Source organism: Olea europaea, unplaced genomic scaffold (genome assembly GCF_002742605.1).
Source record: "Olea europaea var. sylvestris unplaced genomic scaffold, O_europaea_v1 scaffold1435, whole genome shotgun sequence".
NCBI lineage: Eukaryota > Viridiplantae > Streptophyta > Magnoliopsida > Lamiales > Oleaceae > Olea > Olea europaea.
The window spans coordinates 865-16,211 of NW_019231887.1; the positions used below are offsets into that span (position 1 = coordinate 865).

The 15,347-nt window shown below is 35.2% G+C and overlaps 2 protein-coding genes across 5 annotated transcripts; both read right to left on the reverse strand.

Moving 5' to 3' along the window:
* Positions 1 to 283: 283 nt before the first annotated feature.
* On the reverse strand, positions 284 to 8,411 carry LOC111375976 (cullin-1-like). 4 transcript variants are annotated; one of them, XM_022998896.1, is made up of 20 exons: positions 8,333 to 8,411; positions 7,719 to 7,884; positions 7,417 to 7,516; positions 5,464 to 5,649; positions 5,252 to 5,299; positions 4,963 to 5,166; positions 4,803 to 4,880; positions 4,347 to 4,436; positions 4,166 to 4,246; positions 4,022 to 4,081; positions 3,408 to 3,437; positions 3,239 to 3,325; positions 2,999 to 3,148; positions 2,865 to 2,920; positions 2,630 to 2,750; positions 2,379 to 2,540; positions 2,135 to 2,278; positions 1,831 to 2,049; positions 1,572 to 1,739; positions 284 to 733 (listed from the first exon to the last, which is right to left on the reverse strand). In XM_022998896.1, the coding sequence occupies exons 2-20, from the start codon at positions 7,856 to 7,858 to the stop codon at positions 632 to 634; spliced, it is 2,226 nt and encodes a 741-aa protein (XP_022854664.1). In that variant the 5' UTR covers positions 7,859 to 7,884; positions 8,333 to 8,411; the 3' UTR covers positions 284 to 631. The 4 variants fall into 4 exon arrangements, with proteins under 4 accessions (XP_022854664.1, XP_022854662.1, XP_022854663.1 ...); XM_022998894.1 differs by having other exon boundaries at positions 8,308 to 8,411; XM_022998895.1 differs by having other exon boundaries at positions 8,343 to 8,405.
* Positions 8,412 to 9,957: 1,546 nt separating this feature from the next.
* LOC111375977 (cullin-1-like) lies at positions 9,958 to 15,327 on the reverse strand. The gene is made up of 17 exons (XM_022998898.1): positions 15,138 to 15,327; positions 14,926 to 14,973; positions 14,637 to 14,840; positions 14,477 to 14,554; positions 14,021 to 14,110; positions 13,840 to 13,920; positions 13,696 to 13,755; positions 13,082 to 13,111; positions 12,913 to 12,999; positions 12,673 to 12,822; positions 12,539 to 12,594; positions 12,304 to 12,424; positions 12,053 to 12,214; positions 11,809 to 11,952; positions 11,505 to 11,723; positions 11,246 to 11,413; positions 9,958 to 10,407 (listed from the first exon to the last, which is right to left on the reverse strand). The coding sequence occupies exons 1-17, from the start codon at positions 15,285 to 15,287 to the stop codon at positions 10,306 to 10,308; spliced, it is 1,950 nt and encodes a 649-aa protein (XP_022854666.1). The 5' UTR covers positions 15,288 to 15,327; the 3' UTR covers positions 9,958 to 10,305.
* Between the last annotated feature and the right edge of the window lie 20 nt (positions 15,328 to 15,347).

The following is a 15,347-nucleotide window of genomic DNA, read 5'->3' on the forward strand; positions in this document are numbered from 1 at the left end:
GTAACAGAACATACACATGACATATAAAGATTCATATCGTAACAATCTAGGGCTATGTCCAAATGGTTAAATTATACTTACCGTTCTTTTTGTGAGAACGTGCTCATTTTATTCTTCATGAATTTCTTTCATGTCCCACAGAATTTAAACCCAAAACTTTAGCATTATGAAAGACTTAAATTAAAGTTGGATTCTACAAAACCATTTTGCTTGGACCCATAGCGTTGGAGCATATAACTAGAATAAACTCTGGAAAAATTCATAAGTAAAACATAGATTAGGGTTGAATAATGGAAACGGCTAATAGTCCATTAGTAACTCAAGAATATGCCCTAATCCTTTCATAAATCCCATATACTCTGTACAGAAAAATGATTCGATAATATAGACTAGTAGAATCAAAACTTATCCAGTTGTTGGATCATTTTTACAAAAATATTACAAATGGAAAACGATTTGGAAGCTGTAACATGGCCCAAGTATGAATGACCTCTGTTATTCCCTACTCAAAATTTTGTAATATCTATAAACTGCACAGCTGCCAACACACTACAAAGATGAGAAATAGTCTACTCCATTTCCCTTCCACCATGTAAACCGCCGTGTGCTCCACCTGATAAATTGCATTGAATCATGCTAAGTACCGGAACAGGTTTGGATTCTCCTTGTCTCTTTCCAAATATTCCCTTGTTATCAAATCTTCAATCCGCTTTTTGATTGCTTTAAAGTCGGGCTGCACAAGAATTGTACAAATGAGGAAAAAATTTTGAAGAGCCCACTAAAGGCAATTTCTGTGGGAAAAATAGTGAGGAAAGAAATTTCTCAAAACAGTATATAATCATGCTATCTTGAATTACCCAACCCTTATTAGCATTGGTGGAGAGGAATGGGGCAGTGCACGACAATACTAAAAGGAAAAACAATTTAAAATCTAGTTCATTGTGTCTAATCCTTTCCAACATAATATTGTTTAACAAATATACCATGTGCACATGAATTGTCTTGGTATAGCCCTGGAAAAAAATGACGTAGCAACATGAAAGTACATATACTCCTAGCTAAGCTCATTAAATTAGCAGGCATATAATAACTCCAGGTTTATGAGTGGGCATACAAGGGACAACAATCATTCATGTTTCAAGCGCCTCTAGGACACGGCCAAAGAACTTGGATTAGGAAATTATCCCTAAATATTTTAGGAGATTTCCATTTTGCCACTAGGATTTTTTCAAGTTTTTTTTTTTTTTCAAAAGTTTACGAGGTTGCACCTTCGAGTTTTCAAGCAACAACCCTGAACTGTCTCACAAAAATATTCATCAAATTAGTAGTTTAATCAATCTTGTAAAGTAAGCAATTCAATTGAAGAAAGAAAACTTTAACGGGGAGAAGTGTATTTTCAACTTAATTTTAGAATTACTCAAGTAATCAAATATTGCACCACGAACCACACATTTCACCCTTTTTTAATTTAACATAACCTCAACAATTATCCAAATGCCTACCCTTAACTCAGCCAAAAGACTATCATACAAGATGCAGATAGCCAAAATAAAGAACAATCTGAGACATACTTTGAACATGCGGCTCAATTGCTCCACACACTCCATGACTAACTGTTGATGGCCGAGAACTTTTCTACTCTTCATTATGCGCACAATTGATGCATCAATAGCATAGCGCCTATCCTTGTCAACATCTTCAACTACCTTTTTCCTCTCATCTACCGGAGGCAGAGGGATCTGAAACATAAAAGTAGAAGCTTATCTAATGTCCAATATAGAGGAAAGAGAGCAATACCCAAAGGGAGAAAGTGCAAAACAAATCTCTAACCCTAATCCTCCTCATCCTGTCCGTGAACTTGGAATTGAACTCGAAATAATCAGTTAGAGATACAGATCTAGTATTTGGCTCCTTAATCAAAATTTTGTACTTGGCACATGAAAGGGACTGAAGCAATCTGACTAAATCATCATCGGCCAAATTTAACTGAGTCTTGATGTCTAAATAACTCAGCCTATCTGCTGCATTGAATAACAGTAGTACTGCAGCCTGGAAACACAATTCAAAAGTTTGAACTCCCAGTAAAGCAATCTGGGAAGGAAATATTGAACAGAAACATCTACGAATGGTTCACCTGATATGTCCCAACAATCAGCTCTATAGTTTTTTGCTCAAACTTTCCATTCATGTTGCAAGTTCCCAAAGAATAAATCCATGTGAGTTTCCTATGTTTCGTTTTGGTTTGATAAAACTCCTTGAAAACCTCAACACACTTCACCTGAAATAAAAAATTATTCCAGGAAAAGTAAATTCATAAATTAAGTGTATCAAATATAATTTTCAATTCCGTAAAATATAATTAGAAAAATGGATCCCACCATCTCTGCGGGGAGGCTCAGATCAGAAGATTTATAACTAGGCCAGAATCCAGTTGTGAGAACAGTGACAGTCAACTCCATCCCAGGATTAGCAGCTTGATTGTTGCTAAGATATTCCTGGAAGTGGGTCTGATTTTCCTTTGCCAATGTCAAATCAGTTACCTAGACGAAGAAACAATAGATATGATAAATATTGTAATTCACAAGCACAAACAAAGAGAAAATAAAAGTAATAGTGATGTTCAACTAACCATTCCCTCCATCTTGGATGTAAATTGCCCACCACATTGTTGTTTTAGCTTCGTTAAAATAAGTCTTTCATGGTCATCATTGGCACTTTTGTCAAAAAGCAGCCGACGAGAGAGCTTCTTTCTATCAAAAATTGATGTGAGCAACGTTAATATTCAGTATCACTAAGAAAATACAACACACTATAAAATGACAAATGATGCAAAGAAAACAAATCCATGGAGAACAAAGTGTCACCTATAAAAGTCAGCGAAAAGGTCCTTATCACTGATGTAGGCAAGGAGCTTGACTACCTGCAAATACTCGAGAACCGTTTTAAGAGATCCAAATTTGCCAAAGTGAAACATCAGATCAACATGACAAAAGATTACCTTGTCCAGAGTTTCCTCAATTGCTTCATCACTGAGCTTTTCATTTCCCCCCTTCTTCAAAATATTATCACAGTATGATGCCAAAAGCTCTGCACTAGAGAAGCCAGCAACAACTTTGTTGCAAAAAACTTCAAAAGCCTCCTTCAGAGCCTATAACGATTTGTAAACACCGAAATTTATAATTTATCCATCAGTAACATAAGATCCTGAATTAATAGACAACATAGACCCAACTCATACCTTGTGAAACAGGGAGTTGTTGGAAAAACAATCTGTAACGTATGCAAAGTACTTGTCATGCAAGTCGATTACTTTCTTGACAAATGCCTGGATAAGTTAACAAAAGTCAAACCTTCAAGCCACCCTGAGCACTCATCTCAATGAACATATCATAAAAAATGTAATTCACCTGCTCCTGTGCTCCACTAGTGTTCTCCGCCTACAGAAATGCAGGAAGAGGTATTAGTACTTCCAAATGCAATGACGACACAATGTGCTTGCGAGGAAGTACATAAATCACTCTCAACACAAATGGGGTTGCAAGATAGATATCAGTAAGTTTCATATATGGAAATTGCAAACTATTTGTATTTTATTCCTTCTACCCCCGGAGAAAGAAATACAAGAATATTCAACAAATAAAATAAAAGATAGGAGAACGAGAATTTGGTCACATATGGTGAGGTCAAGATAATACAACGATTTCCAGTTTGACCATTGGTTTTCCTCTAAAGATGATCTTCCTCCAAAATGTAAGGATTATTGAGTTTATAGCATTTGTTCTTGGTTGCGGTGATCGTACATGTGCTATTACTTTAACGAAAGATACTGACTAACAAAATGCAACCCCAAGAACATTTTCTAGTATTTGCTAACCAAAAATCATAAACTAATATTTTCAAATACTATTAAATAATTACAAGACATACTGTTACATTCATAAAGGATTGTTATTGATGTAAAATTAGAATATTCAAATTAGAGGCAAAAAAAATAAAAAATAAAAAAAATTGAAAGACTGACCTTGTTACTCGCTACATCTTCCGCATGTTGGACCAAAATCATACCTTCAGAAATGACATGCTGCTCCATGCAACCACAGAACGTACTCATGTTAGAAAAGTCAAAAGACCTCACGTTATCAAAAAATATTATAGGGACAAGGACCTGTTTAAACATGTTGGCAACGGGTTCCAATCCTTTCGGAACCTTGTGGAAGAGCCTGTACATCCTGGAGAGATCCTCCACCTGATACCCCATACAGAATCCAAAGGGTGGCATAAATGTAAGATATTCCTTATTGCCTAGTGTCGATATAATTTCAATTAATGGAGCAAAGTAACAGTACCTTATCATCTCTTAGCAATGCACGGCATCCAGAATGCTCCTTCTCCAACAAATCATTGGTATATACCACCAACAATTCATTTTGCACTTTCTACAATAGAAAATAGGGACCGTAAGCATAAGCATGAGTAGCTCGCACATAGAGGATTTAAGAAAATTTAATGACAACCAAGGTTTAAGCCATGTCGTCTCTAGCAATGTCTGCATCACAATGTTAGAATGTGGTGCAGGGACATATTGCTAACTCTTTAATAACTTTAAATCAAAGTTCTAATACCAAGGCACCAAGCAAGCATGAGATACAAAACCAAATGAATATAATAAGATAGACCTAATAAAAATACGGGTATCTGCTGTATATAATAACAAGTTCTTTCCATAATAATATCAAAGCACATTTAACATGCAATTTATGCCGGACTGAAATTAAAGCATAAATAGTAATTTATAGTCAAACCTCCAAAAGCTTTGTCTCACTGCTGGAATGTAGATAATGAGATACTCGGTCCTTCTCCTTCTTCAAGCAGTCCTCTGCCTATAGATAAAGCAGATGTTAAATGAACAACAAATTACTATTTATGCCGCAATGTAGTAAGAGAATCTGCACGTAATATTGCCTTCATCATGTAATCGGGACAAGAATCTTCCACAATCCAGTTTGATGCTTTTCTTGAATAAAATGCAGCAGTATCTTGAAGCATGACAACTTCAAAGTCATTTTCATAGTAATCCATCTGCCCCATTCCGATTTCGACAAATATATCCAAAATATTCTTCAACAAAGCTCTGTCAATCTGCTCTCCCTCACGTTCTTGATCAATCTGTTATGAGATACGGCAGTTATATAATCTGAACTTCAACATCAAATACAAAAGATAATGCACATCAACAATTAAAGGTCCTTACCAGAGTAATAACGGCATCTCTAGCATTACTTCTCAATTCTTGGTAAACCTAGCAGCAGTAAAGGAAACTATAAATGAAAAGTGGTAGTTTCAGGTAAAAACTAAAATGAAGATAAAAATTGTCCAAACATAAACAATACACCCACCAGAATAAATGTTGCTTGGTGAGTATGGAAACAAAAGGGACGCAAATAGGAGTAAACTGTAACTAACCAGATCGCGGAAGCAGGTTAGCCCAACTTCTTTGAGTGCAGGGAGTGACCTCCGAGCAATAAAATATCGATCAAGATAGTGAAAGAAACGTGTAAGCCACCTGACCATGACTTTATGATCCAACCATCTTTTCACAAGTTCCCTCAGCATGAATTCATCATGTTTTCCTCTCAAAGATGTCAGAACCTATACAAAAGACAACGACAGCATGATTTGAAAATGGTAATGTAGAACAACTCTAAATTGAAGCAACGAAACTTCACAAGAGAATATGATAGAAGAAATAAGTTTGGACAAAAAACAACTGAACCCCAAAATTGAAAGAAATAGAACGCTTCAAGAAAACTGAGGGCGTGTTTGATTGGCATGAAAGATGTTTTCTAAAAAAGAAAACGTTTTCCTTATTTTGAGGAAAACAAAAACCTATCTCACCCAATAAAAATATGTTTTCCTCAAAAACAAGGAAAACTAGGTATATTTTCAATGGTTGGAAAATATTTTCAGAAAAATGGCAATCAAACTGATAGACCAGAAATTCAGATTAAATATCAAAGGCGACAGAAAGGGGCAAGGGCAGAAAAGGAATTGCAAGGAGAGTTGAGGCCACGTGCATAGCAACAGAAATTGTTATGGAACAGTCCAGAAGCACAACAACGTATAAAAAGGGGGGAAGAAATGGAATTGAGGGCAGGCAGAATTTTGGGTATTCATTAGGAGAGTGGGGAACCTCTCGAACGTCCCTAAACATATCCTTGTTATCTTTTTCTTCTCTGTTATTTGTATTCCAGATCTGTTTTCTTATAACAGATCTATTTTTAGTTTAATTGCAGTTCTTTTAATGAAGGTTATGCTTAATTTCAGCTATCAATTACTTTAGAGTGTGTTGGAAAATTGATATTATCTCAGGTTTCTAACACAAACATCCCCAAAAGTTGAAGTTTGGGTGGAAAACGCCATTTTCCAATCAATCATACCCTAAAAGCAATACTATTCAAAACAACATTCAACACAAAGCAGCCAGCTCACATAAGCAAAAATATCGACTCTGTTTCAAGTTTCAGGATACACATCTCAAATTATCTAACCAGATTTCACTCAGTAACTAATTATTGTTGAGGATCTCGTTGCTTTTCTGCTTAGCGGGCAAGTAATGAGGTTTCATTAAGTAATATCTAACTAGTAAATAGCAAATCATGTTTTCTTTAAAATTGAAGCCACATTATCCTCTTAATTTTGTCTTACCTCCCCAACATGTATTAATTACCTTCTTTCTTAGCCAATAAAAAGAAATAAAGCATCAAAATGAACCAATGTACGTGCTAACACAAACTTTGATCGTGTAGTTCTATAGATAAAAAAAAAAATAGCATTCTTGGCTTATTATGAAGCCCTCATGAGAGAGTGAAAAACTATGAATTCCTAATCTATAAATTAACCTACATTGTTTATCTCAAATAAGGCAATCAGCTTTCAAATAAACTTATTGCAGAGGATCGTGTGAGTTTCTATTTAGCTGGAAAATACAAAAATTTACCTATGTTGTTTCTCTCATCCTAAAACTTATTGCATAGGATCACGTGGGTTTCTATTTAGATGGAAAATATTGAGGTTTCTTTTAAGTATTCTCTGACACGTAAAAGGAAATAATGTCATCTTGAACATTGAAGGCATGTTGTCCTCTTAAATATGCCTTACTTCCCAAACATATATTAATTTACGTACTTGCTCAATCAACAAAAAGAAGGCAGCATCAAAATAAGCAAGTGCATAATGACATAATCAAGTGAATATTGTTGACAAATTTTGATATGTATATATTTCTATATATCAAGGAATAACAGAAACTGAAACAACTTCCAATCTGTCCAAAAATGTAAAACTGTTTCCTTCAAATGTTCTCAAACAGGCATTGTAAATGAGATGCACCCATGATTCTATAACTCAGGTAACTACCGTTGAATGAATATAGTCATCAAAAGCCTCCTTGTACTTTTCGTATAGTTGCTGTGAATGATCGTGTGGAGGTTTCTGGGTACACATGTTGTATATGGTTCTGCGCTCCATGTCAAGGATAAATCATCATATTAGACAATGATCTGCCTTGTCATTCTTGCTAATGCTTATACTAATAAATATTTCTACACATATATCCACTGATACAAATATTCTCTATTATAAACCCTAGAGGGAGGAACCATGAAAATGAGATCAATAAATTGAATGTGACAATTCCCTGGAACAAAGAGAAAGGATACGTGTAAAGCATCATGTACTCTTCCGAGCTGAACTGCGTTTCTGCCTGTCCCTCCAATATATCCCTTAATTTTGTGATCCCCGTCTGCATGAAATTCCATCCTTCCTCCAAATCGATAGTTTTCATTTGACTGACCGTCATATTCTCCCACAGCTCTATTCTATAATCTGCAATATCATGAACCCATTCGGAACATAATCACACCAAACATGAATACTAGTAACAAATTCTATAAGATATGATATCAACAACAGTTTTAAACAATACAGAAAAAGGATCCTTGCAATAAGATTTGTCCAGTTCTCGTTCTTTACAGACGAACATGATCTGTTATATCAAATTCCCTCTGACAATTAAGGACCAAGTGATTAGGGCAAATCCCACACAAATTCAATTAAAAATTATTCTGATATAGCGTAGCTAATACACGCTAAGTGTATGCTCTATAAAGAGCAGAAATTACGAAAACAAACAAAAGATCACAAACTATACATCATCCACGGATGATCCTATAAAAAGGCCAGTGTTCAAAATCCCTAACTTTCACTTCAGGTAGCACCAATCAAATAATATAAGTAGAAAATCCGTACACAAATCCCGTATGAGGAATCATACGTGTGCCCACCTATGAGGAATCTGAAAATAGGGTTTTCGCGATGGTTGTAAAACCCTAGGAGGCTGTGGTGAAAATAATCCCAACCACGTTTTCCTCCAAAATTTTCAAGATTTCCATATTTTCCTAGTTTCTATTTTTTTCCTTAGTTTCTAAAATCAACTCTTTATTGTGTGTTTGTTTATTTTCATTGTTAGAATTAAATTGATTAAAGTTGTGTAATTTAAAGTAAACATTTTTCGAGAGATCGACACCCGGACTTCAAAGATCCACTTTATTACTTGAACGCGACCCGTGCACTTGCGGTATTATTTTAGCGAACATCTTGTACAATGCAGATCAGTTTGCCTCCTAACTTTGATTGTCCTGAGGAGAGACGTTCGAATGGTTTAATAAGTATATGATGCAGTTCATTGTAAACGACATAGTTACATCAAATTTCCTTTTCAAGGGCCCTAAAGAGGTTTTTGGGTTCTTCAGTACTTTACAACCCAGTTAATGGAAAAATTCTACCCGGGAAGATTCAATGTTAGTTTAAGAGATCTTTTCATACCTAGGGACATTTTAAAGAACATCCAAGCAAATATTAAGAAGATTTCTCCTTTGTTACATAATTCATGTGCATGTTATAGTGAATCTATCGTGTTGTATTACATTGACCTATCATATAAAGTTGCCACATAATTTACTTACTTCCATTACATTCGGCTATTGTTTCTTTCGCATATGTTCTATTAACCATATTTGATTGTCATTCTTACAAATTTTTCCAAAGGCAATATTAACTTTAGCACATGCTGCCACTGAATTTAACAGGATATACAATCGCGCCTCACCGGACTTCTTAGCATATTTAATTAACACATGATTTTGAAATGTAAAAATTGGTGATTTGTACATGTATACTAAATATATCATGGTTTATGTTATAAGATTTATCTTTAGCACAAGTTTTTCATCGTGAAATCATATGTAGCATTACACTTCACCCAGTTGAAACAGCATGTCATTCATGCTCTTTACAACTTTTTAATCATCTGCCTAATTCACTGCATAATTTTTTTTCTTACCACAATCAGCATTACAAACTTTTTTCTAGATTATAAAATTGAAATGACCTAAAAGGAACAATCAAAATATCATTAAATATGTCGTTACAAAAATACAACGTGCATTGCACGTGCCAATAACTAGTTATTGAATAAGTTTCTCTCGTTCTTTTTTTACCAAAAGGACGTCAAGTTTTTGAACTTCTCAAAATAACAAGAAATGAAAGGGAACTGGCATCCATAAAACCTATAAAAAAAAAAAAAAGTTGTAAATCAATATGTACAAGCTAAACGGGTAACAGAACATACACATGACATATAAAGATTCATATCGTAACAATCTAGGGCTATGTCCAAATGGTTAAATTATACTGACCGTTCTTTTTGTGAGAACGTGCTCATTTTATTCTTCATGAATTTCTTTCATGTCCCACAGAATTTAAACCCAAAACTTTAGCATTATGAAAGACTTAAATTAAAGTTGGATTCTACAAAACCATTTTGCTTGGACCCATAGCGTTGGAGCATATAACTAGAATAAACTCTGGAAAAATTCATAAGTAAAACATAGATTAGGGTTGAATAATGGAAACGGCTAATAGTCCATTAGTAACTCAAGAATATGCCCTAATCCTTTCATAAATCCCATATACTCTGTACAGAAAAATGATTCGATAATATAGACTAGTAGAATCAAAACTTATCCAGTTGTTGGATCATTTTTACAAAAATATTACAAATGGAAAACGATTTGGAAGCTGTAACATGGCCCAAGTATGAATGACCTCTGTTATTCCCTACTCAAAATTTTGTAATATCTATAAACTGCACAGCTGCCAACACACTACAAAGATGAGAAATAGTCTACTCCATTTCCCTTCCACCATGTAAACCGCCGTGTGCTCCACCTGATAAATTGCATTGAATCATGCTAAGTACCGGAACAGGTTTGGATTCTCCTTGTCTCTTTCCAAATATTCCCTTGTTATCAAATCTTCAATCCGCTTTTTGATTGCTTTAAAGTCGGGCTGCACAAGAATTGTACAAATGAGGAAAAAATTTTGAAGAGCCCACTAAAGGCAATTTCTGTGGGAAAAATAGTGAGGAAAGAAATTTCTCAAAACAGTATATAATCATGCTATCTTGAATTACCCAACCCTTATTAGCATTGGTGGAGAGGAATGGGGCAGTGCACGACAATACTAAAAGGAAAAACAATTTAAAATCTAGTTCATTGTGTCTAATCCTTTCCAACATAATATTGTTTAACAAATATACCATGTGCACATGAATTGTCTTGGTATAGCCCTGGAAAAAAATGACGTAGCAACATGAAAGTACATATACTCCTAGCTAAGCTCATTAAATTAGCAGGCATATAATAACTCCAGGTTTATGAGTGGGCATACAAGGGACAACAATCATTCATGTTTCAAGCGCCTCTAGGACACGGCCAAAGAACTTGGATTAGGAAATTATCCCTAAATATTTTAGGAGATTTCCATTTTGCCACTAGGATTTTTTCAAGTTTTTTTTTTTTTTCAAAAGTTTACGAGGTTGCACCTTCGAGTTTTCAAGCAACAACCCTGAACTGTCTCACAAAAATATTCATCAAATTAGTAGTTTAATCAATCTTGTAAAGTAAGCAATTCAATTGAAGAAAGAAAACTTTAACGGGGAGAAGTGTATTTTCAACTTAATTTTAGAATTACTCAAGTAATCAAATATTGCACCACGAACCACACATTTCACCCTTTTTTAATTTAACATAACCTCAACAATTATCCAAATGCCTACCCTTAACTCAGCCAAAAGACTATCATACAAGATGCAGATAGCCAAAATAAAGAACAATCTGAGACATACTTTGAACATGCGGCTCAATTGCTCCACACACTCCATGACTAACTGTTGATGGCCGAGAACTTTTCTACTCTTCATTATGCGCACAATTGATGCATCAATAGCATAGCGCCTATCCTTGTCAACATCTTCAACTACCTTTTTCCTCTCATCTACCGGAGGCAGAGGGATCTGAAACATAAAAGTAGAAGCTTATCTAATGTCCAATATAGAGGAAAGAGAGCAATACCCAAAGGGAGAAAGTGCAAAACAAATCTCTAACCCTAATCCTCCTCATCCTGTCCGTGAACTTGGAATTGAACTCGAAATAATCAGTTAGAGATACAGATCTAGTATTTGGCTCCTTAATCAAAATTTTGTACTTGGCACATGAAAGGGACTGAAGCAATCTGACTAAATCATCATCGGCCAAATTTAACTGAGTCTTGATGTCTAAATAACTCAGCCTATCTGCTGCATTGAATAACAGTAGTACTGCAGCCTGGAAACACAATTCAAAAGTTTGAACTCCCAGTAAAGCAATCTGGGAAGGAAATATTGAACAGAAACATCTACGAATGGTTCACCTGATATGTCCCAACAATCAGCTCTATAGTTTTTTGCTCAAACTTTCCATTCATGTTGCAAGTTCCCAAAGAATAAATCCATGTGAGTTTCCTATGTTTCGTTTTGGTTTGATAAAACTCCTTGAAAACCTCAACACACTTCACCTGAAATAAAAAATTATTCCAGGAAAAGTAAATTCATAAATTAAGTGTATCAAATATAATTTTCAATTCCGTAAAATATAATTAGAAAAATGGATCCCACCATCTCTGCGGGGAGGCTCAGATCAGAAGATTTATAACTAGGCCAGAATCCAGTTGTGAGAACAGTGACAGTCAACTCCATCCCAGGATTAGCAGCTTGATTGTTGCTAAGATATTCCTGGAAGTGGGTCTGATTTTCCTTTGCCAATGTCAAATCAGTTACCTAGACGAAGAAACAATAGATATGATAAATATTGTAATTCACAAGCACAAACAAAGAGAAAATAAAAGTAATAGTGATGTTCAACTAACCATTCCCTCCATCTTGGATGTAAATTGCCCACCACATTGTTGTTTTAGCTTCGTTAAAATAAGTCTTTCATGGTCATCATTGGCACTTTTGTCAAAAAGCAGCCGACGAGAGAGCTTCTTTCTATCAAAAATTGATGTGAGCAACGTTAATATTCAGTATCACTAAGAAAATACAACACACTATAAAATGACAAATGATGCAAAGAAAACAAATCCATGGAGAACAAAGTGTCACCTATAAAAGTCAGCGAAAAGGTCCTTATCACTGATGTAGGCAAGGAGCTTGACTACCTGCAAATACTCGAGAACCGTTTTAAGAGATCCAAATTTGCCAAAGTGAAACATCAGATCAACATGACAAAAGATTACCTTGTCCAGAGTTTCCTCAATTGCTTCATCACTGAGCTTTTCATTTCCCCCCTTCTTCAAAATATTATCACAGTATGATGCCAAAAGCTCTGCACTAGAGAAGCCAGCAACAACTTTGTTGCAAAAAACTTCAAAAGCCTCCTTCAGAGCCTATAACGATTTGTAAACACCGAAATTTATAATTTATCCATCAGTAACATAAGATCCTGAATTAATAGACAACATAGACCCAACTCATACCTTGTGAAACAGGGAGTTGTTGGAAAAACAATCTGTAACGTATGCAAAGTACTTGTCATGCAAGTCGATTACTTTCTTGACAAATGCCTGGATAAGTTAACAAAAGTCAAACCTTCAAGCCACCCTGAGCACTCATCTCAATGAACATATCATAAAAAATGTAATTCACCTGCTCCTGTGCTCCACTAGTGTTCTCCGCCTACAGAAATGCAGGAAGAGGTATTAGTACTTCCAAATGCAATGACGACACAATGTGCTTGCGAGGAAGTACATAAATCACTCTCAACACAAATGGGGTTGCAAGATAGATATCAGTAAGTTTCATATATGGAAATTGCAAACTATTTGTATTTTATTCCTTCTACCCCCGGAGAAAGAAATACAAGAATATTCAACAAATAAAATAAAAGATAGGAGAACGAGAATTTGGTCACATATGGTGAGGTCAAGATAATACAACGATTTCCAGTTTGACCATTGGTTTTCCTCTAAAGATGATCTTCCTCCAAAATGTAAGGATTATTGAGTTTATAGCATTTGTTCTTGGTTGCGGTGATCGTACATGTGCTATTACTTTAACGAAAGATACTGACTAACAAAATGCAACCCCAAGAACATTTTCTAGTATTTGCTAACCAAAAATCATAAACTAATATTTTCAAATACTATTAAATAATTACAAGACATACTGTTACATTCATAAAGGATTGTTATTGATGTAAAATTAGAATATTCAAATTAGAGGCAAAAAAAATAAAAAATAAAAAAAATTGAAAGACTGACCTTGTTACTCGCTACATCTTCCGCATGTTGGACCAAAATCATACCTTCAGAAATGACATGCTGCTCCATGCAACCACAGAACGTACTCATGTTAGAAAAGTCAAAAGACCTCACGTTATCAAAAAATATTATAGGGACAAGGACCTGTTTAAACATGTTGGCAACGGGTTCCAATCCTTTCGGAACCTTGTGGAAGAGCCTGTACATCCTGGAGAGATCCTCCACCTGATACCCCATACAGAATCCAAAGGGTGGCATAAATGTAAGATATTCCTTATTGCCTAGTGTCGATATAATTTCAATTAATGGAACAAAGTAACAGTACCTTATCATCTCTTAGCAATGCATGGCATCCAGAATGCTCCTTCTCCAACAAATCATTGGTATATACCACCAACAATTCATTTTGCACTTTCTACAATAGAAAATAGGGACCGTAAGCATAAGCATGAGTAGCTCGCACATAGAGGATTTAAGAAAATTTAATGACAACCAAGGTTTAAGCCATGTCGTCTCTAGCAATGTCTGCATCACAATGTTAGAATGTGGTGCAGGGACATATTGCTAACTCTTTAATAACTTTAAATCAAAGTTCTAATACCAAGGCACCAAGCAAGCATGAGATACAAAACCAAATGAATATAATAAGATAGACCTAATAAAAATACGGGTATCTGCTGTATATAATAACAAGTTCTTTCCATAATAATATCAAAGCACATTTAACATGCAATTTATGCCGGACTGAAATTAAAGCATAAATAGTAATTTATAGTCAAACCTCCAAAAGCTTTGTCTCACTGCTGGAATGTAGATAATGAGATACTCGGTCCTTCTCCTTCTTCAAGCAGTCCTCTGCCTATAGACAAAGCAGATGTTAAATGAACAACAAATTACTATTTATGCCGCAATGTAGTAAGAGAATCTGCACGTAATATTGCCTTCATCATGTAATCAGGACAAGAATCTTCCACAATCCAGTTTGATGCTTTTCTTGAATAAAATGCAGCAGTATCTTGAAGCATGACAACTTCAAAGTCATTTTCATAGTAATCCATCTGCCCCATTCCGATTTCGACAAATATATCCAAAATATTCTTCAACAAAGCTCTGTCAATCTGCTCTCCCTCACGTTCTTGATCAATCTGTTATGAGATACGGCAGTTATATAATCTGAACTTCAACATCAAATACAAAAGATAATGCACATCAACAATTAAAGGTCCTTACCAGAGTAATAACGGCATCTCTAGCATTACTTCTCAATTCTTGGTAAACCTAGCAGCAGTAAAGGAAACTATAAATGAAAAGTGGTAGTTTCAGGTAAAAACTAAAATGAAGATAAAAATTGTCCAAACATAAACAATACACCCACCAGAATAAATGTTGCTTGGTGAGTATGGAAACAAAAGGGACGCAAATAGGAGTAAACTGTAACTAACCAGATCGCGGAAGCAGGTTAGCCCAACTTCTTTGAGTGCAGGGAGTGACCTCCGAGCAATAAAATATCGATCAAGATAGTGAAAGAAACGTGTAAGCCACCTGACCATGACTTTATGATCCAACCATCTTTTCACAAGTTCCCTCAGCATGAATTCATCATGTTTTCCTCTCAAAGATGTCAGAACCTATACAAAAGACAACGACAGCAT

Bases quoted from the DNA above. Each gene is read 5' to 3' on its own strand.
- LOC111375976 (XM_022998896.1), bottom strand. From the start codon at position 7,858: ATGACGGTCAGTCAAATGAAAACTATCGATTTGGAGGAAGGATGGAAT. The intron at 4,437-4,802 runs GTTTGACTATAA...TTTCTATTGTAG, and splicing joins GTGAGACAAAGCTTTTGGAG to AAAGTGCAAAATGAATTGTT. The intron at 2,921-2,998 runs GTAATCTTTTGT...GAGTATTTGCAG, and splicing joins TTGAGGAAACTCTGGACAAG to GTAGTCAAGCTCCTTGCCTA.
- LOC111375977 (XM_022998898.1), bottom strand. From the start codon at position 15,287: ATGCTGAGGGAACTTGTGAAAAGATGGTTGGATCATAAAGTCATGGTC. The intron at 12,425-12,538 runs GTGACACTTTGT...AATTTTTGATAG, and splicing joins CTTTTCGCTGACTTTTATAG to AAAGAAGCTCTCTCGTCGGC. The intron at 11,953-12,052 runs GTGGGATCCATT...TTTTTATTTCAG, and splicing joins TGAGCCTCCCCGCAGAGATG to GTGAAGTGTGTTGAGGTTTT.